The 15749-nt window shown below is 54.7% G+C and overlaps 2 protein-coding genes across 2 annotated transcripts in view; one reads left to right on the top strand and one right to left on the bottom strand.

Moving 5' to 3' along the window:
* Positions 1 to 2213, top strand: part of LOC137142839 (glycerol-3-phosphate acyltransferase 2, mitochondrial-like) — a 36153-nt gene extending 33940 nt beyond the window's left edge. The window contains exon 23 of the mRNA XM_067532304.1: positions 1847 to 2213. Within this exon, the coding sequence (XP_067388405.1) occupies positions 1847 to 1937 (91 nt within the window). The 3' untranslated portion in view covers positions 1938 to 2213. The remainder of the gene's footprint in view (positions 1 to 1846) is intronic.
* Positions 1360 to 15209, bottom strand: LOC137142838 (oxaloacetate tautomerase fahd2, mitochondrial-like). Its single transcript, XM_067532302.1, has 9 exons — positions 15120 to 15209; positions 14224 to 14516; positions 6459 to 6675; positions 5797 to 5856; positions 5220 to 5382; positions 4553 to 4661; positions 4160 to 4247; positions 2490 to 2785; positions 1360 to 1876 (listed from the first exon to the last, which is right to left on the bottom strand). Exons 2-8 carry the CDS (start codon positions 14508 to 14510, stop codon positions 2723 to 2725), a joined length of 987 nt encoding a protein of 328 aa, XP_067388403.1. The 5' UTR covers positions 14511 to 14516; positions 15120 to 15209; the 3' UTR covers positions 1360 to 1876; positions 2490 to 2722.
* Positions 15210 to 15749: the final 540 nt, after the last annotated feature.

The raw sequence follows: 15749 nt of genomic DNA, 5'->3' as shown, positions 1-15749 counted from the left end.
TGTGTGTGTGGGGGTTGGGGGGGAAACTCTCACCCCTATCAGAAGAGGGGTGAGAGTCTAGAGAGAGGGGCAACATCATACTGCAACATCATTGTGTGTGTGTCTGGTCTGATTGTGGGTTGGGGAGGAAACTCTCACCCCTATCAATCAGAAGAGGGGTGAGAGTCTAGAGAGACTGGTTCAGGGGGTGTTGGGGGGAGGAAACTCTCACCCCTATCAGAAGAGGGGTGAGAGTCTAGAGAGACAACATCATACTGGTTCAGGGGAGGAAACTCTCACCCCTATCAGAAGAGGGGTGAGAGTCTAGAGAGACAACATCATACTGGTTCAGGGGGGCTGTGTGTGTGTGTCATCCTCTCTGTCTGCTTGTGGGTTGGGGGGAGGAAACTCTCACCCCTATCAGAAGAGGGGTGAGAGTCTAGAGAGAGTGTGTGTGTTTGTTTGGTGGGTCGATGGAAGTCTCACCCCTGTTCAGCGGCTGCGCAGGCCGGCGGGGCTGCCCCCAGTCACACACACACCTGCCGCGGCCTCTGCTCCGAGGACCCGCCGGGCTACGGCTCCGTAAAACGCTGTAGACGGGTGCGAGGCGGGAACAGCTTCGGGGGCGGCTTCGCTGGGCCTGACCTGACCTAGGAGAGAGCGAGACGGACACACACACAGACCCCAACGGCGCGGTACAAACCTGCCGGCCGCAGGAGGCCCGGGCCGGCCCCCCGCCTCGCCCAGCGCCGCGGGAGAGAAGGGGGGGCGCGCCGGGTCCGGGGGGGGCCGGGGACCGAGGGCGGGGCGGGGCCGGGCCTAGGAATGGACAGGATACCTCACCCTCCAGATGGAGGGGGAGACGCTGCCGCCCCTCACACCGCGCGAGGCCGCTCCCGGGGATGAAGCTCCCAGACCGGAACCGGAACCGACCTGCGGGAGGGACAAAGGAACCCGGAAGCACTTCCCCGAACTCCGCGACCGACCGACCGTACGGAGCGCGCCCCGGAAGTGCTTTTGCCCGGAGCGGCGTAGGGAAACGTGGCCGGGGGTACAGAGCCCCCTGCCTGTGCGCTCAAGTCCCATCCCCGGGGCGGGCCAGAGCCCTCCCCCACCGGCAGTGAGGGACAGCGCCTCCCGCAGACAGCCCCTTCGTTCCCGTGCCACGCCAGGGCAGGTAGCTGACGGCGGCGCTTGTCTGAGCTCTTCACCCGCCCGGCGGCGGCGCTGGTCTCTCGCCTCTCCCGGTACCTGCTTGCGACGGGCTCTGCTCTGCCTTGGCAGGCGCTCGGGCAGGTTTCACTGCAGATCGTTGGCCTCGCCCGAGTTGATTCGCTCTGGCGGACGCAGCCCGGCACCGGCCGCTCCCCAAAGCTGACATTGGTTTGCCGGTTCGGGCAGTCACAGCACCTCCGCCTCCTTGCCTGCCAGGCTTCCTCCCCAGCGACTGCTGCAGCTTCTCCCCTTGCTTCAGCTCTGGGGAGGGCGAGCAGAGAGTGCCAGGGGGGAACGTACAGCCCAGCCCGGCCAAGAAACCAACACTGAGGCAGGGCCACTGCACGGTTCTGGGTCAGACCCCCCCCCACGCAACCAGCACAGCCAAGCCTCTGCAGCCAGGCGGATGCTCCAGCCCCTGAAGCATCCTGAGACCAAAGCTGCACAACCCGACGTCCGGGCAGGTTCCAATGCAGGAGGGCTCTTGCTCACACCCCCAGTCCTTTCCAGAACATTATTAGCCTGCACCAGCTGACTGGAAAGGCGGGTGAGGTCTCTTCCAGTGCAGCCCCAGCCCCTTCCTGGGTGGAAAGTCAGGTTTTCTCTGTCCCTCTCCTCCCCACACCCGGTGTTGAGGGATCAGCCAGGCTCTGCAGGGCCCACTCCACCTCTCAGAAACCTTCTGTGTCAAAGGAAACCAGAAGAGACTGGAGAAGTTCATCGGGCAGTTCGCCTCCCGCTAGAGCCCCTCTGGCTGCCTCCACTCCCAGACCGATGGCGCTGCGTTGCAGCCAGGGGTGTGTTTCAAGAAATGTCCCACCAACTTTCCTGACCCTTTCAATCTCTTTCCGCAAGATCCCATGTCAAATGGCTCTGGGCCGGGGGTGGGATCCTGCCACGGCAGCGGGATTCCTGCCGTTTGGGCGAAATACCCAGGTTGAGTTTGAGATAAAAAATAAATCACCTCTGTGCACCTGGGTCTCCGGCTGTTTTTACCGGACGGGACAGAGCCACGACAGACCGGACTGTGCACCAAGGTGAGTGGAAGAATCTTCCACGTGAATGCAGGCCCAGGACGGGGGAGATTCACTCAGCCTGGGATTGCCACCGCAGGAGAAAGGCTCTGCTCCACCTAACTCATTCCTCGGGACAGAGCGGCTGGTGGGATCCCATCGCTGCCGAGCTGCGCGACACGACAGCTCCGGGGAGCGACCCTCTGAGCCTCCTACCCCTTTAATGGCAGCTTTGATCATGCCCCCCCCGCCCCCGGCTCTTTGAATGGATTTCACACCTACTGTGCCGACGGGTCAGCCAGGCTTTTCTGAGCACAGCCCGGCCCTCTTGCGGTTGAAGCGCAGACTGCCTGTGGCGCAGGAGGACGGAGGGAATGGCCGGCAGGCCTGGCCCCTTCAGAGCTTTATTGCAAAATCCACCTGCTCCTGGAGTGTCGTGATCGGACCGAGGCAGTTAACGTGCTGTGTCCGTGATCGGCTCCGATGCCCGGTGGACCGCGACGTGGGGGGTGACTTCACACGACCTTGTTTTGGATGGTTCCCAGCTCGTCGATTTCACACTGCACCACGTCTCCTCTCTGAAACACAGGGTAAGCGCGGTCCACAACCCTGCGACAAGCAGACGCCACAGAAAACCGCGGGTCCCCTTTGCCCCCCGAGCGCGTCCCGGAATCCTTTGCGCCGGCCCCTAGAGCGGCACCGTGGGCCGAGGGAGGACGGTCGATGCCTGAGCTGTGCGTCGCCTAGTTGCAAGTGTCTGAGCAGAGCTGCTTGCCTAATGAGTCCTACTGCTTCTATTGCACTTTCGCCTGCCTTTGCAAATGGGGAAACTGAGGCGGAGCGGGGTGGGAACCGGGGGTTAACGTCTACCACCTTAGCTCCGTTGCCCCTCGTCGGGTCGGGCGCGCCAGAACGCGGGGTGGGACCGACCCCCTTTAACTTCTAGGGCCCCCGTTTCGACCCTATGAAACCTTAGGACCCGGATGATTCGCTTGCCAAATAATACGCGGAGTGACTGGAGTCTCGGGCTGCTCCTACCCCCATTCCAACGGGAATGTTTTGGCCCTAACAAAAGGGATCTAAATCCTGACTTTTAAAAATGCCTCAGGAGAACACCCGGTCGCTTATCTAGACCCAGCCGGGGACGTTAGAGGCGCAGCCACGTGCTCTCCTAGTTGTAAGTGCGTCCCCTTGTGGCCGTGTGGAAGAGATCAGGCACTTATTAAACAGCCATAGAAAGATGCTGTGTCAAAAGAGACCACTGCTATCGCTCCCTTCCTGGAACCTCTGAGCTTTTCCCATCTCTCCTTCTGGAGCTGCCGGTTACCGGCGCTCGTGTATAAAGAGAGACCTTCCCCTCTGCCACGTCAGCGCCTCCTCCTGCGACTGGTCAGGGAGGGACTGGCAAAGAGCTAGTTTCTAATGCAATCCCTTTGGGAATCTCTGCAGGGAGTCCAAAGTGTCTGGCAAAGTAACAAAATGTTTGGGGGGGGGGGGGGGGGGGGGGGGGGGGGCGTCTCATCCCAGCTGCGGGAAAGTACCCTTCGGGGCAGGGAGTCGGGCCCTTCCCGAGGAGAGATTACGAAAGCCCGAAAGGCGCTCGTCTGGATCGGACGTCAGAGTCTCGTCTGCCCCGTTTTTCCTGGAGAATTCTATGGATGATCCGCTCGGGCAAGTCTTTGGGTCTGCACTGAGCCCCACGGGAGTCAATGGGGCTCCGTGCAGGCACCACGATCTGCCAGAGTGCCTCCGATGGCAGGAGCGGGGCCCCCGTGAGACTCCGCAGCCACATCGGATGTTTCCCGTTGCTACCGTTCGCCATGACCCTCTCTGGCCCTGGCTTTAGGGAGTCGGGATCTCCAGCTAGCGGCTTCGGCCCTCACCGCCCCACCCCAAAGGACTTCGATTTGCACCCGAGCACGGGCTGTGACTCCCCCGGGGCCGAGGCTCACCTTCAGGAACACGGGGGGCTTCCGGAAAACTCCAACGCCCGGGGGGGTCCCGGTGAGGAAGACGTCTCCTGGGTACAGGGTGACGAACCTGCCACAAACCGGGAACGGCCCATCAGCGGGGGATCCCGGCTCAGCGCCCCCACCGCGGCGGGACACAACCCTGGGCTCCCAGCAGACCTCTTCCCGCAGGGCAGAATAATTTTAAAGGGCCACGACCCCATGCGTGGCTGGGGATCGACCCCAGGCCCCCTGGGTCTCAAAGCAGGAGCCGCTGCCGAGGACCAGCGCCGACAACCGGAGGCGGTAATGGCCCTGCCACTAGAGGTTACCGAGGCTCACGGAAGCAGAGTGGTTTGCTTCCACCGGGGCAGGGGAAGCAGGGGCAGCGCTTACCGGGAGACCCACGCGACCAGCGTCTGTGTTTTGAAGATCATCTGGTTGGTGCTGCTGTCCTGGACGAGCTCCCCGTTCACTTTGCAGCGGATTCCCAGGTTGTGAGGGTCTGAGAGAAAGACGGCGCAAAGTCAGCTCTGAAAAATAACTGGGAAAGGCGAGGCTGATCCCTGTACAGAACTCCCCCGCTGGGTAAGAGAGGAGAGGCCCCGTTACGGACAGGCAGAGGTAGGAGAGTGGGGATCCGGGAGACGAAACCAGATCCCAGGAAGGATCCCAATGTGGTGGACAAACTGTAACTAAGGGGCTGACGCGGCCCACCGCTGAAGTGCGGCTACCTCTGGGGTGGAACGCGACGGCTGTTTTGACAGCTCACAGCAAGCCCACAGAACAGGGTGGGGCACAAAGTGAAGGATGCTGCATCCAGTGGAGACGGCAGAAGGAAATACAGGGAGCAGAATGTAATTGCCATTTGGCTGGGATGCCGGGATTCCTACTGGGAAAAGCATTCAATGAGCACAAGGGGACAGGAGTGTGAAGCTAGGTCTTATCTCATGTATCACCCCAGGAGCCTCTGCAGCATGAGAGCATCCGTTTGGACAACCAAGCCCTCCCCGTGCCAACTCCAGCCCGGCAGGCGGGAGAGACCGAAGGGCCGGATTTTTACCTGACACGGAGTCCTTGGTGACAATGGCAGGGCCCAGAGGGCAGAAGGTGTCAAAGGTTTTCCCCAGGAGCCACTGCTTCCCGTTCTTCTTCATCTGCCAGTCCCTGGCGGTGACATCATGGGCGACTGTGAATCCCACGACGTGATCCATCGCGGCCGATTCCTGGGCAGGGAGGGAAACGGGGGTCTCTGCACAGCCACGCCCAGGAGCCGCTGCCGGAGAGACTGTGCAAATGGGGGGGCTGCCCCGTCAGCCCTAGCGCCTGACTCCTCTAGGCACAGACAGCAGCACTACAGACTTAACATATAAGCCACCCCGTAACGTCTTACCCGTGACCGAGAGGGACGCCTTCTAGTGGTGAAAAGGGAGCGCACGCAATTCGATCGGCCTGGCTGCTGAGGTTGCCGATCAGAGGGGGGCCACTTAGTGCCAGCCACGGTGGTGGCTTTTGCCACATGCCCTGGACCAAAGTCACCAAACACATGGTCCTGTTCAGCCAGGCCTGGGTGTGAAGTAACAAGACCCAGAGCATAAAGGCTCCGCGGTCCGTTCCCAGCTTCTCGATGCGCCCAGTACCTTGATGTGTTTCCCTTTCTTCCCAATGACAAACGCCAGCTCCACTTCCCAGTCGACTTCCTAGAGAAGGAAACGGGAAAGTCTCAGGGTCTCCGCCTCTGCGCCCGCTGAGCTAGGGGCAATCGGAGCTAGGTACCACGGGGACGGCTGCCAAGATCACCGTTCCCACGCCTGCAAAATGCCACTCGTGGTATGGCGGGGAAGGCACTGACAGGTGGGCAAGCTACGCCCTCTCGGTGCAGACACGCATCCCCCACCCTGCGCTTTACGCCCAGCAACACGACAGCTCCCTACGCGAGCGATTCGGATGCAACTTTTGGGACCGCTGGCATCTAGAAGGTGTGTTACTCGGTACGGCCAGGGGGGCGCTCGCACAAATAGCAGCTACTGTCCTTTCTAATTTCTTAGTTGTGGATCCTCAGATTAAACAGATCTCCAGGCTGCTCCCGGCCAGCTCTGACCCGGGACCCACGCTCTACTGACGGCAACGTTCTCCACAGCGGGAATGGGCGCGTCTGGCTTTTGCTCCCCCGGTTCTTTAGCTGGAGCCTTGGGGTGAGTGCATTAGTGCCAGACGCATCCTGGGGTGGGTCTGGCGTGCAGGTAGGTCTCCGAGCTGAAAGGTGAGCGAGTGCACAACAGGAAGTGCGAGGGGTATTTACGTTGCTCTCCGGTGGGTGGATGATCTCGTCATAGGGACCGATGATGGAGCTGGCGAACTTGCTGAAGATGATGGGCTCCTCGGGGACCTTCACGTTCTGCTCCAGGCAGTGGTCTGCGTAGTTCATCCCCACGCAGATCACCTTGTGCGGGTCGGTTATAGGGGCCAGGAGGGTCACCTCAGAGCGCGGCACGACGTGCTGGGCGGACTCCTGAGCCCTAGAGACACAAAGGAGGGAAGGAGCAGATGAAAGGGATGCTGGGAGAGGGAGGCTCTTTATTGTAGAAGCCAAGGAGTGTGATGCAGTGGTCAGAGCAAGGGATTGGGAATACCGGGTCCCCTGGATCCCACTCCCGGTTCTGGCATGGATTTCCTGTGTCCTTGCCCCTTCCTGTGCTTTAGTTTCGCTCCTGTAAAATGGGGCTCACCCCTATCTGTTGCATAGAGGGTGCCTTGAGATTCTTGCACTGAGACTGACCATCACTCGGAATACGGGTCCAGGCCTAGGACAATCCCAGCTGCACATTTTCACACCTTTCTTAACCAACTTCCAAACCACAGAACAACAACTGCGCCCGCTACTACTCATCAAAGGAAGTTTTTGGAGAGTGTTGCGGACAACTTCCCGGTGCAAGTGCTGGAGCAACCAACTAGGGGCCGTGCTCTTCTTGACCTGCTGCTCACAAACAGGGAAGATTTGGTGGGGGAAGTAGAAGTGGGTGGCAACCTAGGCAGCAGTGACCACGAGATGGTCGAGTTCAGGATCCTGACAAAAGGAAGAAAGGAGAACAGCGGGATACGGACCATGGACTTCAAAAAAGCAGACTTTGACTCCCTCAGGGAGCTGATGGGCAGGATCCCCTGGGAAGCTAATAGGAGGGGGAAAGAATCCAAGAGAGCTGGCTGTATTTTAAAGAAAGCAGGGAGGGGAGACAGACTGCTTGCTGTAATGTGATCTCCGAGGAGTTGAGTTGGGGTGGGCAAACTCCCCTTCTCACAGCAAAGCTCAAAAAGTAAAGAGATAAGACAGCCTCGGCCGATTAGATAAGTGGCTCAGTGACTGAATTCAGGTTAGGTTCTACAGGAGTTTTACAAGTGACGCAAACTTTACGATTCATTGTCTACCATACCCTGCTATTTTAAAAAGGCTTGTTATTTGCTTGCGAGTAGTAGGAAGTGAAGGCAGACAACAACAACAACAACAAACTTGCTCAGATTGGGAGAGTTTCACAATGGTAAAATAGATAGTAACTGCAGGAAAACATGACAAAGTAGTAGCCGGATTAGGGACGACAGAAAAACTGCAGCATAAACTGCTTGCAGATCTTGCACAAATTAGAACTTGAGGTACCTGTGCCAACAGTTCCTTTTGCAATTAGGAAGTGTGGACTTTGGTGCTCCTCTGATCAGAATTTTGTAACAAGGCTACTAGTGAATTTAGGCACTTGAAATTTAAAATTACATTGTTTAATTGGTACCAAAAACATTTAATTTTAGGATCTCTTTTCCTAACTTCATTGATTTACAGTGCTTCCTGATTCCTTTCTGCTTAATGCCGTACCTTCAATACCAAACACAATAATAATAGTAACAAGACAAAATATAAAACACAACACAACAATGTTAGTAATCAAGACAAAACATAAACACACAGCACAACCCTTGTTGCAACACTAGATCCATGGTTTTGTTTCCTGGCTGTTTTACTGGTACCAGTTTTTTCTTTATAGTCCTGAAAGATAAAAGAACACTTTTTCTACCCCCCTTGGGGGGGCGGCGAATTATTGCTTAGAATACACATTTGTATACAAATTACATTTCCTTTTATGCATTTGGAGGCAGTTAAGTTCCAATGGAAATCCTTTTTTTTTTTTTTCCCTAGTTCATGATTTAAACTAAATCATTCATATTTAAATCACCCATATTTGACTAATTTCAGTTAAGTTTATTTACAGACCATTCCTGTAGGAGAAGGGCCCATTTTCCTTCAGAATGGCTGCAACAAAACCAAGAATTTATTTTCCTATAACAATTTTACAACTTTTAACTGTTTCATTTCCTCCAGCTTTTTTATAGGGTTAATCTTTTACTCTTTTTCCGCTTTTGCTTACAATTCTTGTCAGCAGCCTTATCTCGTTTTACACACATATTTATTTCCAAAACATCAAGTTTGGGTCTTTGGGCTTTATATCTGGGAGTTTCTTAATAAGCCCCTTATTTCCTCTGTACTGAGAGGAGTCTACTTATGAACATGCTGAGCTGTTTTCCATTTAAAATCAGTGTATTCCTCCTGTTGCATGATAGCAGTACTGTGATGTGCAGAGGAGTTACACTCTTTCAGTTTAACCCTTAAAGCACTGTTCTCAGTTTGGAGTTTCTTCAATTAATAGTTCAGATTTGCCTTTTTCTAGCTTTTCTTTTTACAGTAAAGTATCACAACTCTTTTTCCTAGCTTTTCTTTTGTTTGATCAGACCACCACATCAAACTGTCTTTTACACATATCCATCCATCTTTTACCACAGGTTTCTGAACCCTTGCATATTTTTTTTTCCTGTAGAAATTTAATGATCTTTTCCTCCCATTGAGGACATCATTGAAGCATCTGGGGCAATTCGTAAGACATTTTCACCCAGTTTCCCAAACTCATTCAAGTGTGACAACCCTGGCAGTGCAACCACCTGGTGCTGCAAGAATACTTTGTTAATTGCACAGTGGATTTCTAATGTGCTTTTGATCTGGGACAGTTACTAAGCCTGGTTTTAAGTTTTTCAGTAGGCAGGCAGGCTCCTGCATTGTTGAAATTTACAAGTAGGGGATTCAACAGGCAAGCACTCTAGCTTGTGCTGCTGAAACTGACAAATAGGGATTTCAAGAGCCCCCCCACACAGACTCATTGCCCTGTTGAAACTGACAAAGTTTCCTTGGGTGTGCACCCCCGGTATTCACAACAATGGCATGCTTACTGTTATCCCCTTGCATTTTTAATATTACCCAAACAGCAAATATCACAGGATCTATTTTTCTTGGGGATAAGGCAACAAGCCACCTTCACTGAGAATACAGAAACTTAGTACATAGTATTAATAGGAAAAGTATTAACACTGTAACAACCTTAATATAGTTCTTTAGTTAGGGAAACAGTATTACCAATGTAACACTCAAGAAAACAGCATTAATACTGTATCAACAACAGAGACACATGTTTCAATCGGTACCTTCATTCACACTCACATTCTGATAGGCATACACAGACAGAGATAGAGACAGACAAACATTCATAGGGGTCTTACAGATGTTAGACCCGAACCTCCTTCCATTGCTGTTTTAATTTTTACTGGGAGGCTTTGAGACTTCAAGTTTGTGACTTTTTGAAGCTTTATTATACTAATTCAAAAAATGCATTTTATAATTGGGGCACTCAGGATCCTGGAGACTCTAGCGCTTTTCTTAAATGCATTATCTTATCCAAATCAAGTGTTTTCACATTGGGGAATTGCCTGGCCAGGTCATTCTTGGTGTAAGAATGCCAATTTGCTAGAAACTTACAAGTTCAGGGACCTTAATGCATACTAGATAATACACTGGGGTTCCCTTTGGGGGACCTGACACTTGCCTAAGATTGTCCTGTTCCCCTTATCACACACACACACACACACACACAGAGGAATGGCTTATTGAGGGATCCACACCGCTTCAATTCAGCCCGCAATGCAGCTGGGGTGAAATGAACCCGATGATGGAACGCTTATTTAGCGGGAGGGGTTAGGAAAGGAGACAAGACACAGAAGGGGTCTTCCAAAGTCACAGAGTCCATTTGGACAACGGATCTAAGGAAGCTCATGAATTGAAGGGGGAAAGGGATAGCCTCTTTGGCTGCAAAACACTCCGCCTGTCCGTTGGGTCACTAGGTTCAGGCAAGCCCCCTTGCAATTGACTCACACCGGTTAGCGCCAACAAGGCTTGCAGTGGAATCAGGGCGGCTAGAACTTGCCTTAGTCCAAGACCTGGTCAACGGCTGATTTAGCTAAGCACCATCATTTGGGTTGCACCCACACATTACTTTCCCACCCTCTGACGTTTCCTGGGTGTAATGCTTAAACCTGCTACAGGGAAGAACCAGCCCTCCACTGACATAAACTTAAACTTGCTAAGGCGAAAATTCCCATCCTTAGCTGACAGAAAAGAAAATATAAATCTATGTAGCTTCAGTTTATAAAGAGAAGGAAAGAAAGAACCCAACCTGCCAAGGTGAAGATTTCTACCTTCAGCTGGCAGTGAAATCAAAAACCTACCAGGCAAAGGACATGATCCTTAGCCTGTAGTCTGCCGGGACCCGTGTAACCTGCAGTAAACCCTAAACCTGCCGGGGTGTGGATCTAACAGTGTCCACAGCCCGCAGTCTGCCGGGGTAAGGATCTAATAGTGTCCTTCAGCCCGTAAAACCTGCAGTAAACCTGCCAGGGGAGGACTAATTTCCTCAGCCTGCAGTACCTGACGGGGAGCGTCCTCCACCCGCAGTAAAACCTGCCGGGGTGGAGACTTGCGTTTCCAGCCCGCAGTACCTGTCAAGGTGGAGACTTGCATCTCCAGCTCACAGTACCTGACGGAGTAAAGCCTTGCATCTTTAGCCCGCAGTAAAACCTGCCGGGGTAGAGACTTGTGTCTCCAGCCCGCAGTACCTGGCGCGCTTTCCAGTATCACAATAAACCAGGTGGGGGAGACTTAAGGTCTGCAGCCCACAATAAACCAGTTGATCACTTCAGTTACATACAGACAAAACAGATAGACACAGACAATTTAAAGCTTACCCCAATCCTTAACAAAGTTCAGATCTCGCTTGGCTGTTCTCAAATAGGAAGCCTATGGACAGCCCTCCTTCAAGACCCCAAATAGAGATTTAAAAGGTCTCTTACCTTTGAGTGGCGCCGAGGGGTTGAAGGGGAGCGATCCGTGGTCCTTCCTGGGTGAGTCTAGCGCTTGGAGATCCGAGTCACGGCACCAAATTGTCGTGGAAAAGAATCACACTGCTACATTTTAGAGTTGGATCGGGTGCAGCTTTAATTGTGACACACACAATCGCATAACCATAGCTATGGGGAATACTGTAGCCATAGGGAAAACCCAGGTGGCTATAGGGAAGTCAAGCAGCATGTCTGGATGCTGGGCAAATGTACTTCACCTGGCTACCAGATACAAAAGACTTATATAGGGGTTGCTTAGGTTCATTTACATGTTGATCGCATAGTGGGATTGGATTAACAGTTTATACTTAACAAGGTAGACAATCACAATGCACAGTGGGCACACCAGACGGCCTCCCAGAGACGCCCAATGAGTCACTTGAGTATACAATGGTGTGAGTCTCTGTGGGGCCGGTAAGACAAAGGGACAAGTACTGGTACTTATCAAACAGGTGAAGTCTGTTCACAGACTTCAATAAGACTTAAGGCTTAACAGAGAACTTGCCTCTCGGGTGTGGTTCAGAGACCTCTTGTGGGACTTTAACATCTTTATCCTAATTTCAGTTGAGGCCTTCTGTTAATGGTTTAGCCTGGGGCTTCTATTTCAGTTTCAGGCTACAACTTCAGGCCAGGCCTTCCATGACCAGTTTCAGGCCAAGCATTCTATTAATAAATGTAATGCTTATTTCTTTGATTCCACAAGGTCCTCAAGGAATCTATTTTAAGGCACTTGGAAGAGAGGAAGGTGATCAGGAACAGCCAACATGGATTCACCAAGGGCAAGTCATGCCTGACCAACCTGAGTGCCTTCTATGAAGAGGTGACTGGCTCTGTGGATGGGGGGAAAGCGGTGGATGTGATATACCTTGACTTTAGCAAAGCTTTTGATACGGTCTCTCACACTATTCTTATCAGCAAGTTAAAGTAGTATGGGTTGGATGAATGGTCTATAAAATGGAGAAAGAGCCGGCTAGATCATCGGGCTCAATGGGTAGTGATCAATGGCTCCGTGTCTAGCTGGCAGCCGGTCACAAGTGGAGTGCCCCGGGGGTCGGTCCTGGGGCCGGTTTTGTTCAACATCTTCATTAACGATCTGGAGGATGGTGTGTATTGCACCCTCAGCAAGTTTGCAGATGACACTAAGCTAGGGGGAGTGGTAGATATCCTGGAAGGTAGGGACAGGATACAGAGTGACCTAGACAAATTGTAGGTTTGGGCCAAAAGAAATGTGATGAGGTTCAACAAGGACAAGTGCAGAGAAGGAAGGACGGAAGAATCCCACGCACAGCTGCAGACTGGGGACTGATGGGCTAGGCAGTGGTTCTGCAGAAAAGGACCTGGGGGTTACAGTGCATGAGAAGCTGGATATGATCATCAGTGTGGCCTGGTTGGCAAGAAGGCTAATGGCACATTGGACTGCATTAGTAGGACCATTGCCAGCAGATCGCGGGAAGTGATTATGCCCCTCTATTCGGCATTGGTGAGGCCGCATTTGCGGTATTGTGTCCAGTTTTGGGTTCCCCACTACAGAAAGGGTGTGGACAAGTTGGAGAGGGTCCAGCAGAGAGCAACAAAAATGATGAGGGGGCTAGAACACAAGACTTATTAGGAGAGGCTGAGGAAACTAGGCTTGTTTAGTCTGCAAAAGAGAAGAATGAGGGGGGATTTCACAGCAGTCTTTAATTACCTGAAAGGGGGTTCCAGGGAGGATGGAGCTGGGCCGTTCTCAATGGTAGTAGATGACAAAACAAGAAGCAATGGTCTCAACTTGCAGGGAGGGAGGTCTAGGTTGGATATCAGGAAAATGTTTGTCATTAGGAAGATGGTGAAGCACTGGAATGGGTTACGTAGGGAGGTAGGGGAATCTCCATCCTTAGAGGTTTTTAAGCCGCGGCTTGACAAAGCCCTGGCTGGGATGATTGAGCTGAGGTTAGTCCCGCTTTGAGCAGGGGTTGGACTAGATACCTCCCGAGGTCCCTTCCAACTCTAATATTCTATGATTCTATGTCTCGTCCCTAGCTCTAAAAGCGCTTTACGAGGAGGAGGTTCATTAACCCATTTTACAGCCAGGGAAACTGAAGCATGAGGTGGGGAAGCACCTTGCCAAAGGCCAAGCACTGAGTCTGCGGCAGACCTGGGACTAGAACCCAGGACTCGACACACCCAGTGCTCTAGTCACTGAGCCGAGCTGCCTCCCGCCTTTGAGCTCACTGAGATTTCTGGAGGAGATGAGGTATAAAGGCACTGGGGATTATTATTGTTATTAGGTTTTAAGTGTAGTCCTCAGAGAAACAGGGCAGGGGAGTCAGCATTACTGAGAGAATCTTAACTTCTCCATTCCCTGCTTTCTAGTTACTGAAGCCCAAACCTTCAAAGGTACTTCGGCACCTCACTTTCATTGAAATCACTGGGAGGGAGGTGCTTATATACCTTTAAGGATGTGGGCATACCTCTGTGACTCTTAACACTGTGCAGACAGGATGGACCAGACAGCGACCCCCAGGCCTCAAGCCGAGCTCATTCACACACACTCCATACACATGGCCCCACTGCCCACCTTTGGTCTTCTTTTGTTAGAGCCTCCATTGGCACAGCTGATCGCTTTGACTCCCTATCTTCTGATGCCAGGCGAGGGGAGCCCACAAGGGTGCAAAGCAGCAGGGGAACCCAAGCACCCACACACAGAAAGGGAAAGCCCAGGATGGAAGATAGATAGCCCAAAGGTCTGCTTGGCTTTTCAGGATGGAAACAGCTTCTAGCACCCCCTTCCGGACTGCTGGAGAGAGGGGGGGCCCCCCACTTACCTTCTCGCTATGGCCAGCGCTGCCTCCCCTTCCTCCAGGAACTCCCTCATGCTGCTGGGCAGGGCGGGGTCGAAAGCCTTCAAATCGATCACGTTGCCTCCGGCTTTCTCCTCCAGCCCGATCCTGGGCCCAGCCGAGCCCGTCTGGAACTGGACCAGCCTCATAGTAGCCCCAGCCCGCTGGGAAACGTCCCTGGACTCCGTCCCACCCCAGCCGGTGCAGCCAGGCAGCCTCCAGCTCAGCCTCAGCCCGGTTGGAAGAAGGGCTCTTCGGCCCAGCCCTCGCATCGGAGCCTGCAGGAGCGAGACAAAGGGGTGCTGGCGGCTCAGGGATGGAAGGCAGGGCAGGCAGCTCGGGGGTTTGTCAGGGTCGCGGTGAAGTCACAGTCCAGACTGCAGGGGCAGTGCAGGGAACCGGTCACACAGGGGGGAGGTTCCAGGGTCCACCCCACAGCGCCTGGCCGGCCCGATTCGCCTGTGGCCCACCCCGCGGTAAAGCAACCCGAGCCGCTTCCTCTACCACTGGGGGGGAGGGGTGTATGTGGGGGGGGGGGGGGGGCTCAGACCCGCGGAGCACCGGAGGGTGGGGGAGGGACACGGTCCCGGCCGGGCCTACAGCCGCCGGGCAGGTGGAGGCCGAGTCGGGCCCCGCCGGGCTGGAGCTAACGGGAGGCGGCGCAGCCGGGCAGGGGGGCGGGAGGGACAGGCCTGGCGTGGGGGAGGGGCTGCGAGTGATTCCCCCCCCCCCCCCCCCCCCCGGCGTGGAGGGGGGTAACGGTAAGTCGGGCTCCGGCCAGGCCCCGCCGCCGTGACAGCGCTCGCGGGCACAGCCCGGGCCGGGGGCGGGAGGGGGGGAGGAGCCGCGCCGCGCCGCCCCGCGTCCGCCCCGTTACCTGCCTCACAACAACTAACTGTAGGGAATTAACGGCCCACTTCACTCCTAGGGGCGCGTCGCGCGTTCCGATGGCGTCATAAACCCCCGTTCCCCTCACAACGAGGGCGGCGGCGGCCAACATCCAATCAGAGGACGGCTAGGGCGGGACGTCACGCCTGGCCGCCAATCAACCGCGAGTAAGCCCCGCCCGCTGCTTTCTTCCCTCAGAGAGCGCGACCGTGGCTGCTGCCGTCACGTCGGGGGACAAAGTGGAGGGGGCGGGGCAGGCCGGGCGCCATGACACTAGGGGCAAAACGTGGGGGCGGGGCAGGCTGGGCGCCATGACACTAGAGGCAAAGCGTGGGGGCGGGGCAGGCTGGGCGCCATGACACTAGGGGCAAAGCGTGGGGGCGGGGCAGGCTGGGCGCCATGACACTAGAGGCAAAGCGTGGGGGCGGGGCAGGCTGGGCGCCATGACACTAGAGGCAAAGCGTGGGGGCGGGGCAGCACCCGTGGGAGAGCCCTGACCCCCCCCACAGCACCTGACTCCAGAAGCTGGGGCATGCCACAATGGCCTACACGGGGCCTGCTGGCCCTTCACCCACCCCCTCTTTGCCATAGGGCTGGAGAAAGTGGGACACCCCCCCACCCGC

Source organism: Emydura macquarii, unplaced genomic scaffold, assembly GCF_026122565.2.
Source record: "Emydura macquarii macquarii isolate MOO-44397 ecotype Brisbane River unplaced genomic scaffold, CSIRO-AGI_Emac_v2 contig_3257, whole genome shotgun sequence".
NCBI classification, from domain to species: domain Eukaryota; kingdom Metazoa; phylum Chordata; order Testudines; family Chelidae; genus Emydura; species Emydura macquarii.
This window is presented reverse-complemented; position numbering and strand designations above follow the sequence as displayed.